The sequence below is a fragment of the Notolepis coatsorum genome (assembly GCF_963971535.1).
Source record: "Notolepis coatsorum genome assembly, chromosome: 3".
Classification (NCBI taxonomy): domain Eukaryota; kingdom Metazoa; phylum Chordata; class Actinopteri; order Aulopiformes; family Paralepididae; genus Notolepis; species Notolepis coatsorum.
This window is the reverse complement of record NC_140167.1, coordinates 12,584,029-12,598,140: the sequence shown is the minus strand read 5'-3', so window position 1 is coordinate 12,598,140 and position 14,112 is coordinate 12,584,029. Positions and strand designations below refer to the sequence as shown.

Here is a 14,112-nt window from a genome sequence, read left to right as displayed (position 1 = left end):
TTAACCATTTTGGTAGTGTGGTAGTGAAAGGGTTAACAGGCTGGATTACACAATACAATGACATCATCTCCAGACTCCACCCCCAGCGAACTCCCGTCTGGGCAGCTTAGCTGACATGACACCTGAGTGATATGCGGAACGCTCAGCCTGCGCTGATCGACACAAACCAAAGTCCAATACCGCCTCCTCCCCCTCCTGCAACCGGACACCGCAGCTTCCAAACAAGTCCGACGCACAATTCACAACCGGTCGACAACGCTGCAGTGCAAGAAAAACGTCCTCCTTATGTTTCTCCAAATGCGCCGATGTAGGAATTGACCCGTCTAGGCTTCCCGGCTTATAGCCGTCAGAATACAAATCAACACGGTTCATGTCCAATGTCAAAGCGGGAGGCGTGGCTGTTTCTCACTCTATTATAGAAGAGGTCAGGAATCTAACACTCATCAGAAGTAAAAAGAAATATCAAAGCTCTTCAGACGACCACTAACGATGACAGGTGCTCTTAGGCGGACAGGGAACTTCGGTTTCAGTCTTGTTGCATGAAAATAACCAATACATACACGTTAGGGCTGGGCGATATGGCCAAAAAATTTAATCCCTGATTATTATTTTTTTTTTCTTCGATTTTAATCGATTTCTTTCTCTTAAAAACTAGAAACGCCAAGGAAATCATTCAAATAACCTTTGTTTTTATTTGACAAAAAAATTATCAAACCAAGATGAATGTCCCTATTGGGATTGAAGTGCAAACCTAACTTTCACCAATCTTCACTTAATTTTTTTTTATAATATATACATATAATATAAAAGGTGACTCTTGATCAAACAAAGATGAATGTCCCTATTGGGATTAATAGTGCAATAACTTGCTTTTTCACCAAACTTCACTTAAAACAAATAAGGTGCTTTTTTTTATCTACTTTTTTTCTCCCATTTTCTATTTTTCTCCCGTCCCCAATTTCGTATTGTCCAATTCTACCCTCCCCTGTCTCGAACGCTGTTAGGCCATGCCTCCCACTGGTCGGCTGCAGTGAGGACCAAGCCTTGCATCACGTGTCCCCTCCGGTACACGAGGAGGCAGCCGTCGCATCTTTTCACCTGTACAGCGCGATCTCTCAGCGGCGAGGAGTAACGTGTGGGAGGGACACGCCGCCCTCGTCGCTTCCTGATTCTGCTGCGCAGGCGCACCAACCGACCTGTAGGAGTCGCTGTCCACAACGTCCGATCCCCACCCACCAGCTTCTCACCCCTAATACTGCCAATTGTATTAGTATGAACGACCAGCCAAGCTGGTAGCAATGCCGAGAGCTGGGCTCGAACCCAGCATCTCCTGCATTAGTGGCGAGCGCCTTGCCCACTGCGCCACTTAAGGTGCCTCTTGATCATCAAACAAGAATGAATTTCCATATTGGGATTAATAAAGTGCAAATCTAACTTCCACCAAACATCACTTTTTGTAAAATAAAAGGTGACTATTGAAAACATTTTTTATTTATTTTTTTTGAAAATCGATTAAAATGTTTCTAAATCGTCCTAAATCATTCATTTGAATTAATCGATAATATCGATTAATCGCCCAGCCCTAATACACGTATGTAGATCAATGTTTAGGCCCTCTTCAACCCGTTCACTACCACACTATAGAAGGTGTAACCCTTTCACTAACACGCAACAGACAATTAACTGCCTGTAGTGTAGTGTGGTAGTGAAAGGTCAACCTTCTGTAGTGTGGTAGTGAAAGGTCAACCTTCTGTAGTGTGGTAGTGAAAGCGTTAACCTTCTGTAGTGTGGTAGTGACAGCGTTAACCTTCTGTAGTGTGGTAGTGAAAGGTTAACCTTCTGTAGTGTGGTAGTGACAGCGTTAACCTTCTGTAGTGTGGTAGTGAAAGGTTAACCTTCTGTAGTGTGGTAGTGACAGCGTTAACCTTCTGTAGTGTGGTAGGGAAAGCGTTAACCTTCTGTAGTGTGGTAGTGACAGCGTTAACCTTCTGTAGTTTGTTAGGGAAAGGGTTAACCTTCTGTAGTGTGGTAGTGAACGCGTTAACCCTTTGTAGTGTGTTAGGGAAAGGGTTAACCTTCTGTAGTGTGGTAGTGAACGAGTTAACCCTTTGTAGTGTGTTAGGGAAAGGGTTAACCGTCTGTAGTGTGGTAGTGAAAGGGTTAGAAATCTGGGGAAATCTGACCAAAACCATTATTTAGGCCTACATTGTGCTAAGATAATACCAATTATCTGACAGTTAAAGAGCCCCCATTGTTAAAATGTATTATTACTTTTACTTCTAAGTAAGTATTACTATTATCGCGTGTTTTGCATTGTTTTTACATAATGAGGGGTTGTCTCAACACGGAGATTGTGAAATATGTACATAGTGGAGTTACTGCAGTTCAGCTGTGACAAGAACCCTCCCTATTGAAACAAGACATTCAGAATTGCAGCCACAATCGACAGACAACACTGGGCATGTGAAGAGATCTTGTACTAAAGTTTGAACAGTGAGTCATACTTTATCTGCAACGTCTAGTTTGACAGTGTTATCTCAATTTCGGTACAGGCTAGACGTACGATAATTATCGTATTTGTATGATAAAAGCAACTTGCTCGTTAAGAGACGCAGAAACAGTCCGTTGAGAACAGGACTGAAACAGAGGGGTATAGAGGCTGCTAGAATGAGAACAGGACTGAAACAGAGAGGTATAGAGGCTGCTAGAATGAGAACAGGACTGAAACAGAGAGGTATAGAGGCTGCTAGAATGAGAACAGGACTGAAACAGAGAGGTATAGAGGCTGCTAGAATGAGAACAGGACTGAAACAGAGGGGTATAGAGGCTGCTAGAATGAGAACAGGACTGAAACAGAGGGGTATAGAGGCTGCTAGAATGAGAACAGGACTGAAACAGAGGGGTATAGAGGCTGCTAGAATGAGAACAGGACTGAAACAGAGAGGTAGAGGCTGCTAGAATGAGAACAGGACTGAAACAGAGGGGTATGGAGCAGCGTTTCCGTTAGCCGGTAATTACCGGTATTTGACCGGCAAAATCTGTTGAACTCCGACATATTTACTCTCTCCGGTCTTAATGTCCGGTGAAAATAATTCCCTGAGTCTAAGCACAATTTGATTATTTGAATTGTATTAAAATAGGCTAAAATTAAATAGCCTATGCGATGAACGAAACGATCATTACATTTGTTTCCTCGTTGCTTCTAATAATGACAACGACGTCGTCAGCGAGAGCTTAGTGCTGGGTGTGCGAACTTTTGTGAAGCTGCAGAGCCAGAGCACTATCAGCACAATGCAGTATTCCAGCAGTACTCCAATTCAGCCATTTTCAGCCAATGTTGGGTGGGGGGCGCTGCTGTGCGGTTCCCAGAAAAGAGCCAATAACACTGAATCAGCTGCTCTGCAGCGCCATACTCTTTGCAAATAAGTCGTTGCGAGGTGGAGAGAGTTGTCACGCAAACCACGATAATGTTGCCGTCTCTCTGCTTTCTCAGTTCTTCGCTTGATATAATTAATACAAATGTCCAATATAACGGAATTCGTTAGCTCATAAAAATGTGATTATAACAGACTGCTGTTTAGTGTCTGACCGACTGCCCACATACGCGGTCTATTTTATTTCAAGTCAGCAGCACGGAGTATCGAGGGACTTATTTTATTTGGAATATATTAATGACTGTATACGCAAAAGTAGCCTAGTTTTAAGTAATAATATTATAAATCTACATGCCTTGAGGATGACATTCTTTATATAGCCTGCCTATCAATTGTTTTAAAGCTCAATAAACTATGACCGGAATTAATCTCATTTGTCCGGTAGATTGAAATCTTGCAGGTCACGGAGACCGGCAACAATTTTTTCTAACGGAAACCCTGGTATAGAGACTGCTAGAATGTTTTGAAGCAGAAACCTTCAACGACATGTTTAGGGGACATCCAAGACCTATGAAAGAGGCACTTCAGCAAAAAACAATGATGATTTATTTGCACATAATCTCAGACATAAAACAACTCCAAACAGTTTTGCTTTTGCACACGTTCATGTAGTTTGACAGTTATTGAGAGTGAATGAGTTTGAATGTGGCCACCAGTGATGTCATCGGGGACGCTGAATCCTTGTGATGTGTCGTTTTGATTACAGCTCAATTAAATGAGGTCCCTTACGCAAGGATTCAAAGTCCCCGATGAGATCACTGGTTGGCCATATTCAAACTAATTTACTCTCAATATCTTGTCAAACTAAAATAACGTGTGCAAAGCCTTTTGGGGTTTTTGGATGCATGTGAAATTGGCCCAGTTTTGAACCGAAATCACCCCGAACTTTTACTCCAGGCCCAGGGACTACATTTGATTTCACGGCACTATATTCTTCCCGTTGGCGTCTGCGTTTCCACTGCAGTGGAAACTAAGCCCCGCGAAGATTGGGCAAATGAGTTCGCCGACGTGTGAAAAAGGTCTCTAGGCATTCCAGGGCCTCACCATCACTATCATACTACTAACATGGAAGGACAACTTTCTCTGATCCGATCTTTGCGATCACGGTTAAGTGAACAGACCCAATGTTCCCTGCAGACCATTTTGCTGTATATTGGTCGCCACTAGGGATGGGTACCTTTCACATTTGAACCGGTACCTGTGAATCGATACCGGTACCCAACGGTACCTTTTTTCGGTACTTTAGTCTCAAGAAATTTAATTTACCTACATCAGTCGTAAAAAAATAATTCCAAACTTCAAATAACTACAATTTCGACAGTTTTCGGTTCAGTTTTGTCATTGCTCCGACTGCTTTGTTGTTGAATCAAGTAAAATCCTAGGTAAGCATATATTGTGCGTGTGAACGTTGACATGGAGAAAAAAAAAAAAAAAAAAAAAATATTCGATACTCTGTAGTACCGACGTGTTTCGGTTCGGTACCTCAAAAGTACCGAATTCGGTACCCATCCCTAGTCGCCACATTGAACAGGAACGCGCAGCAGACCCCTCAATGCACTGGCAGCTCACAGGAGTCCAGGCTTATAGTAGACTGTTGATCTTCTCTGTGATAGAGTGCATTAGAAGATCACTAGATTTATATAAGCTTATAATACGCATTTCACATTGGCATTTCTGGTTGAAATTATCGGGTTACTGGAAAAATGAATGTTGAATGAGTCATTAAATACTTAACCTACAAACATAAAACTGTTCCGACAGCACAATTTTGATGTTAAGTTTGTGCTGCAGACTTTTGAAAACGATGGTAGAAATTAAATGCTGCCAGTCCATTCACCAGCCGCCAAAGTTCCTGCACTTCGGAAAAGTCCTACCCCCAAAGCAGGGACTTTTTGAGGGAGTATAATCGAGTAGATGTCCCTAGTCTCTGGGGAAAAAGTTCCTGCGGTCGAAAATGGGCTATTATGTCCAAAATAAAATCAGCATTGTTTTTTGGTGAAGTGTGCCTTTAAGTCAATATCTATGAACATGGAACACTTTTTCCCCTGAAGCATCAAGGCTTGAATTCATGTCGTCAGGTAGGGAATTTGGGTGACCTACTTTGTGAGCTGCCTCAAAGATAAAGAGATATTATTTACACCCAAATGTGTTTCATTTGGGCTAAATGTAGGGCATACAGCTCGGAATCAGAAGGATCCCCCGTCAAAATCACCATGGTTACCGTCGTCATGTTCAGACTGCAGGCAAATCAGATTTCTTCTCGAATCAAGAGCTTTAAGACGAGACCGTAAGGCACCGCTACTTGGAAACGATCAGGTGGGAACGTGGCAGCAGCGTGAGTGAGACGTGTACAGAAGCTTCCTCTCTCCAAAGTGCCGGCAGACAATTCATTCCGTTCTCTGCATTATTATCCTCCTCGTCTGTAGGGCTGTACCGAATGCGTCGAAGCTTCGATCATAATGTTGACATTCGAATTCTAAATCAAGATTAAAAAATTTTATAAAAAGAAAATACATTTATGTGTCTATTCATTCTGTTTAAACCAATGGGGTTTTTCTTCACAGTTGCAGATAAAGATTAGGCTACACTAATATTATAGTATTATACTATAAGACGTCACGGTCACCATCACTTTCGTACCAACCGTGCCCTTATTGGATTATTTATGTTGACGAAACTGATGAGTTATATTCATTAAAGAAAGTTGATTTAATAAAAATAAAAAGACTAATTTAAATCAGATTAATCACTTTTATTCAAATTGAGGATTTAGTTTGAGAAAAAAATAATTGATTAAGTCCTAAAATATGACGACAGACATTCTAAGCTTCGTTCGAATACTTCAATAGAAGCTTAAAAATGTTAAAATGTTAAAAAGAAAACGACATTGGGTACAGCCCTCCTCGTCTGCTGCCCAGCCGCTCTGATGTGCCTCCGTCGCTCTCTGGATTTGGCCGAGTCATCGTGGCTCTCGCTGCCAGAGACGCACAACAAGAGACTTTTAAAATCCAATTTGAGCGGCCAGATGGACAGAGACGTAGCGGCAGAGAAATCCGATTGGAATCACATTTCAAAAACCACCTCCAAAATGTGGTTTGGATCCAAATGTGCAAATTTGCAACATTTCATGTTCGCAGACCATGATTTCCAAAAAAAACATTTTTATAATCTGGATATGCCAAAAAGACAGTCTTGAACAAGAAGACCATAGAGTCCTAGGGATTGATCCTACTATTCACCATCTATGGAGCAGCTCTAGGAGTGGTCTATAGAAATAAATAACACGTGTGAATTCTACTTCAGATGGATTTTCCCCCCTTTAACAAAAGGCTCTTTAAAACGTCCGATCCACACGAGAGCCTCGATGCATCAAGAGTTAATCGGGATTTAATGCTGCTGCTGCCAACCCTGGGAAGGCAAGTGGAGGCGGAGGCACACCCAGGCTGCAGCAGCCCACAGACAGAGCCGCTGCCGAGCCAAGACAAGAGTCAACAACACCAACTCACCAGGGCCAGGGCATGTGGAAAAATCATTCAGACGCACTTTTTTTTTTAATATATATATCTATATTAGGGATGTTCGATATAGGCTTTTTTACAGATATCCCGATATACCGACATTTCCGATATTACATTTGAATGCCAAATATCGGTAGGCCAATAATATCGGACATCCCTAATCTATATCGATATATATATCACAATATCGGCTTATGTATGGAGAATCACATGTCAGGTAATCCAATCAATATTCATCATATTGATCCTGCATGGTAATGAAAGGTGCGACAAACAACTGAAACATTTCAGAGATTATTTTGGGAGTTATTGATTTAACAGAATTGTGTATTACAATTCTATTATTTTTTATTTTTTTTTACTATCTTTTTTCCCCTCCTCTTTTTCCGATTTTTCTCCCATCACTCTGTTAGTGGTTATGCCAATTCCCAACTCCCTTCCTGGTTGTTGCGCACCCCCCCTACTGTTGGTCCGGGAGGCCGGAGACTATCACATGCTATCCTCCGACACATGCGGAGCCAGCCGGCAGCCAGCCTGGCAGCTCAGATTCTCACTCGGAGAGTGTAACGTGTGGAAGGTCACACTACCTCCCTCCAGATCCTTCCTTCGCTGAGCAGGCGCCCCGACCGAACTGTAGGAGTATTTTTCTGTTTACAACGCCCAGGACCCACCCACCCTCTAATACTGCCAATTGTATTAGTACGGACGACCAGCCAAACTGAAAACAATGTGGAGAGCTGGGATCGAACACGCGAACCCAGCGTCGCCAGCATTGGTGGCGAGTGCCTTGCCCACTGCACCACCTGGCCGCCCGTGTATCACAATTCTTGATGTAAATAAAAATTCATGGCACGATATCACAGTAAGACGATATACACACACATCTATATATAGGCCTATATGGATATATTGCTCAGCCCTACAACAACCAACCAAAACCCTCAAATAATGTCCACAACACTCATCAGCATGAGCCAAACTAAAGACTGATAATTACTGAAGCTTTGATTATTCACTGACAATTACTGAAGCTTTGATTATTCATGATAAGTACTACTGAATCTTTGATTATTCATGTTAAGTACTACTGAAGCTTTGATTATTCATGTTAAGTACTACTGAAGCTTTGATTATTCATGATAAGTACTACTGAAGCTTTGATTATTCATGATAAGTACTACTGAAGCTTTGATTATTCATGATAAGTACTACTGAAGCTTTGATTATTCATGATAAGTACTACTGAAGCTTTGATTATTCATGATAAGTACAGTAGGGCTGTCTTAAATACTTCGAAGCTTCGTTCGATGGCACAAGCTTCGAACATGAAAAAAATAAGCGAAGTTTATAAAAAAAAAAAGAATTGCCTCCAAAATCTTGCGCCTCCATTCCAATGAAACGAAAGAAAGCGGCGCCTCGACTCCACCTCTCTACAACAAGCATGTGGAGATTATGCACGTGGAGAAAATGGCATATCACAACTCTACCTACTGTCAAATCACCTAATTAAAATCGAAGCTCGGCCCCGAAGCTTCGATTGCCAAAAAAAGCTTCGAAGGTCAGCCCTAAGTAGTACTACTGAAGCTTTGATTATTCATGATAAGTACTACTGAAGCTTTGATTATTCATGATAAGTACAGTAGTACTACTGAAGCTTTGATTATTCATGATAAGTACTACTGAAGCTTTGATTATTCACTGAAGCTTTGATTATTCACCGATAGTTACTACTGAAGCTTTGATTATTCACTGATAATTACTACTGAAGCTTTGATTATTTATTCACTGATAATTACTGAAGCTTAGATAGATTCACAATATAAAAAAATATCCCACGACACAATAAATAAGACAATAATTATAAATATCTGCCTATTGCCCAGATATGAACCTACTGGTCACAAGAGAAGCAGGGCAAGAGATCAAGGCCAGCCATGAGAGAGCTAGCGTAGGGCCGGGGGATACAACCAAAATAAATATCATCACCAATAATCTTCAGTGTTTTTACAAAGAGTGTTTTTGTATGAGACAGTATTTAATTTTCCAGTACAAATTACAATGAGATATGTTTTTATGTCACTCAGTATGCATACATTAGTGGATGCAGTGATTCCCACAGGATTTTCAGAGACTATGGGGGGTGAACCTTTTTTTTTGGTACATTTTAAAGTTAAATGCATCAATCTGGTGCACTTTGAGAGCAAAATAAAGAGGCTAGATCTATGATGAACTTTGTGCTCAAAACACAAAATCGACTAGTCCAGTGGTTCCCAATCCTCTCCTCGAAGCACCCCAGCCGTTCAATGTATTTGTTAAATTCCACCACCACCAGCACACCTGATTCAACTTAACTAGCCCTTTATTAGTTGAATCAAGGTGTGCTGGTGGTGGAATTTAACAAATACATGATGGAGCGGCTGGGGTGTCTCGAGGAGAGGTTTGGGAACCACTGGACTAGAGCAGATATTTGAGCCATCAAATAAATTAAGCAAAAGTGGTTACCTGTGTTGAACTGGTTTATTTTTTAGAAAATAAAAAAATATAGTGGATTACTATTACAGCTACTACCACTGCCAATACTACTGATACATCCCTATTGGCAAACTTTATTACCGGTATATATATATATTTTTTAATAACATGTATTTTTTTGGTTCATTATACAACTGTGGCGGCCTGGCGAGACTAATTAGACTGCCGCCACAGTCTAGGTAATTAATGGGAAACCCTGGTGAATGACTGTATTGTTTATATAAAAAAAAAAGAGAAGAAAAAGGTCATGGATCCTTGACAATAATATACCTTCAAAATGCGGTCTCCCTCCCCGCCCTGAAGCTAGAGTGTTTTCCTAACCTCTGCACACAGAGCACTGTCCCATCGTCACGCTAACAGTGATGCACACAGAACACTGAGCTGCACTCAGTCAGGCCTGCTGTCACTCCATGGAGAGTCTCCATGGTGACTGAACGAGCAGGGCAGGCAACATCTCATGTACAAACGCGTGCACACACACACACACACACACACACACACACACACACAGACACACACAAAGGCAACAATGGCGCAACCATTTAAGGTCTAGACTACACCCAGACCAGTGGCAAAATTGTATCTTGAACAGCATGCTCCTTCAAAGATTACAGAAAGCAGCCAACCAATGATGACGCAGACGTGATGCCGCCTTGCTAGCAGGCTTCCAAATAACAACGCTGCTGCGTCTGTATCACTGCGGACAGTGAGCGCTCTCGACACGTAACGCACACTACCTAGTAGACAAAAGGCCTTAACTCGATCATCTCTGAACAAAAGCAGACAGGAAGCGAGCCTGGAGTGAGACACACGTTTGCCTAATGATGGTCTATAGCCAAGGATGTTAATAATAATAATGACTCAGCTGGTTTGTGTGGAGATAAAAAAAAAATTGGATCAATCAACAGGAAGTTAGTTATTAAAAAAAAGGGGTGATGATGATCAGTGACCGGTTGTACAAAACCACTTACGCAAAAGGTTTCACTGCATAATAATTGCCATTTAAATGTCACTTAAAAATAAAAAATAAAGTGGGTTGCGTAACACTTCCTTTTCTGGACTTCCTTATCGGGGGGGAGCCAAGAAAACGCCCTCGTCTCATAAATCACTGTGGCGGGTAACACACTTGACTTGAGGGAGAAACTGAAGTGGTTTTATACAACCGGGCTCTTAATTAGCCTTTACTTTCTTTCTCCCCATGCATTTTCATCAAAGATCCTTACGCTTTGCAAATTCAATTACCGTAAATGACTTGTCAATGAACAATTGTGTTCTACCAGAAACCATCCGTTCCGTAGTGCAGTGTGTGTGTGTGTGGGGGGGGGGGGGGTTGTGTGTGTGTGTGTGTGTGGGGGGTGTGTGTGTGTGTGTGTGGTACCCACCCCGCAGGGAGCCGCTCGTGGCGTCCTGAGGCTCCGAGAAGGCCGCCTGGTTGGGCAGACTGTTCCTGGAGCGCGTCACCGACTCCAGCTGGGAGGCCCGGCCCAGCAGCGACGCCGCGTCCAGCACCTCGCCCTCTTTGGCTTCCAGGTCCGACTTGGAGGTGGTGAGGAGGGCGCGCGGCGCGGCCGGGGCCCCCAGGCGGCCGGGGTCGTTAAGGCAGGCGGCCGTGCCGCTGTCCAGACTCAGCACGCGGGCGTGGGTTTTGGCGCTGCCCGCGCTGCTGCTGGGCGTGCGACGGGAGGCGCGCCGCTTGCCCGCCCCCGACCGGTCCCCGCCCTTGGAGGAGGCGGCGGCGGTGTGCTTGGTCTTCAGGGCGCGGTAGCGGGCCTCCGGCGAGTGGCAGGAGTGCGAGGTGCTGGAGGAGCTGTCGGTGCTGAGCTGGTGCGTGGACTGCAGGCTGGAGGCGCAGCTGAGCTCGCTCTGGTCGCTGGAGTCCTCCTCCGCGCCGCCGGCGAACAGGGCGCTGCTGCGCGGCTTGGCGGCGGTGCTGCGCAGCGACATGTAGTCCCGGTGGCGGCTGGCGTCGAAGCTGCTCGCCCGCTTCTTGCCCGTCCGCCGACGCCCGCCGCTGCGGCCGGCCGACGACGAGTAAGTCCTCTGGACGAGGTTGGCCGACTTGGGCCGCACGTCGTCCCTCTCGCGGTCCCCCCCGCCGCCAGCCGCCGCCGCGCGGGCAGAGGAGCCGTCGGCGCTCGTCCTGGCGCCGGGGGGCTCGTCCGGGAGGCCGCAGGTCTCCACCGGCTCCTGGGCGGCGGCGGAGGAGGAGGGGGGCGGGGCGTCGTGGGCCAGCGGCCGCCGCTTGGCCGTCAGCTCGTTGGCGTGGGGGTTCTTGTTGGCCTCCCTGGACGGCCGGCCGCCGAGGCCCCTGGAGCTGATGCTGCCCAGGCTGGAAGTCCTGCCGTCTGCGGCGCGCGCGGCCGCCGCCTCACCACCACCACCCCGGTGGTCCCGGTCCCGCACGCGCTCGTCCCCCGACAGCGACAGCAGGCTCTCCACGTGCGTGCTGCTGGTCTGCTCGCTGTGGAAGCTGCTGACGGTGCTGTTGGTGTCGCGGTCCGTGCCGCTGCAGTAGCTCTCCGTGGAGCCGCTGCTCCGGGTGCTCAGGCTGCGCAGGCTGTCGGCGCTGCGCTCGCCCCCCTGGGACTTCCCCCCCGCGGAGGAGCCTCGCCCGCCCGCCTCCGCCTGGTACAGGCCCGAGCCGCCCTCCCCCGCCTCCCGGGAGGCGGAGCGGCCCATCCGGTAGCACTCGGCCCCGGAGGTGGAGGCCACGGCCTGGTCCTGCTGGTACAGCCTCTCCGCCGCCGCCTCCCTCTCCCGCTCCGCCAGCGCCGCCCGCAGGGGCCTGGCGGCCTCCAGCTCGCACACGGGGTCCAGGCCGCCCCGCCTCGGGGGAGGGTAGAGGCCGAAGTCGGGCAGCGAGGGGTCGGGGAAGGCGGAGCCGGCGGAGCTGGAGGTGCGCGGCAGGCCCCGCGAGCGGAGCTCCTTCCTGAAGGTCTGCGACTGCATGGAGGCGTGCGTGTTCACCTCCGCCTCGCAGGACGGGTGCGACTGGCTGAAGTGGTGGGCGGCGGAGCTGCAGAGCTCCGCCACCTCCCGGGTGAGCTCCGGGGGGCCCAGCGAGGTGGAGGGCTGCATGGAGGCGAAGGAGTCGTTGGAGACAAGGCAGTACATCTTTGGGTCGGACAGCAGGTCTGGAGGGGGACGACACAAAGGACAAGGCGGGGTTTTTTTTCTCCCTTCGCTTTTCTCAATGGAAGCATAACAGATTCTCCTTCTCCTTTTAAAATCAACGTTTCAGCACATCAATGCCTTCATCAGAGTGACGCCACTCGTTTAATGTTTTATCTGTAGTTTGTCATTTGTTTTCGTCTTTTCACAAGTTTATAACCTCACTTCTCTGGATACATGGACTGCTGGAGAACTTCAGAACTGTTAGGACTATCTGACTCTTAATAATAAACACTGCACTGCACAGACCCTTGTTACTACGGTTTGGACCATGTATATACCATCATCGCTATTACTACGGTCCGATTGATTCCTGCCACAAGTTCTGTACGACAAGTCAGCAGGAAGGGTACAACTCTTTCAGCTGAGTAACAATGATCATCAAACAGTGCTGAAACTTGGGTGCTGCAGTGTTGAGTGCATAGATAGACATAAGACATATCGCACTAATTTATGTCCAATGTCCCTAAACTGATTGGCTAAGACTATAACTGTTTAGTAAGAAGAAAAGTATAGGTCAATACTTAAGGAACACGCCAACACCAACATTATGGGAAATGTGTTCGCCATCTTCTCCAGAGTCAGGCAAGAAGATAAGATCCTCCTCTGTGCGCAAAGTAGAAAGCTATCTGGCTGCAAGCTAGCCCCAGCTTAGCACAAATGAATGGAAGCGGATACGGACCAGCTAGCCTAGCCGTTAGCCTCCCTGAGTTTAGTGGTCCGTATCCACTTCCCTTCACTTGTGCTAAGCTAGGCTATAGCTTGCAGCCGGAAAAGGAAATTGATCTCCATCTTCCCGTCTGACTCTGGATCAGACGGACGAGAGGCTCCTGGTTTGGGCCCTCACTCACCGTGATCATGGCTGCAGCTCTGGATCAGACTCAGGCTGATGTCGTCCGAGGCCTTCCCTGAATCTCCTGCCCCTGCTGCGCGGAGACACAGAAACACAACCAGGGGGTCATCACTTCAGTTATTAATCCCATCACAGCCCCCCCCTCCCTCTCTCTGAACACCCACACTGGTGGCTCAGCAGCAGGGAAGAGGAAGTTGTTGTGCTCGCCTCAGAAACATCTAGAGTTCTCAGAAATGCTACACAAAGAGTAGAGACTAGTGCTGTCAGGAGATAAAAAAAAATCGATCTAATTAATTACAGGATTTGTAATTAATTAATCTAATTAATCGCATAACCATTTTAGGCCTGATATTCTATAATCATATTTCAAATGGCATGTGTCCGGATGGCAGAATTCAGTACTGTATCTACAAAACCTTCTGTTTAATCATCTTCCCATCTATTAATTTGCTTAGATTTTTCAGGTCTGGTCAATTTGAGCATGGTGTTATTCACAGTCAAAGATAAAATTTTTTTTTATTGATATTCTCATTTGGTTCATTACAATTTACTCAAGCCTAGTAACAGACACAGTATTTCTGACACTGGGAATACATTCCCTGAG

The 14,112-nt window shown here is 45.9% G+C and overlaps 1 protein-coding gene across 2 annotated transcripts in view; it reads right to left on the bottom strand.

The window, feature by feature from the left end:
• The window catches only part of pcnx1 (pecanex 1), a 109,719-nt gene that overhangs the window by 77,111 nt on the left and 18,496 nt on the right, over positions 1-14,112 (bottom strand). For both annotated transcript variants that reach the window (XM_084309587.1, XM_084309588.1), the window contains exons 5-6: positions 13,507-13,581; positions 10,867-12,618 (exon numbers count right to left, since the gene is read on the bottom strand). In XM_084309587.1, the coding sequence (XP_084165713.1) occupies positions 10,867-12,618; positions 13,507-13,581 (1,827 nt within the window). The remainder of the gene's footprint in view (positions 1-10,866; positions 12,619-13,506; positions 13,582-14,112) is intronic.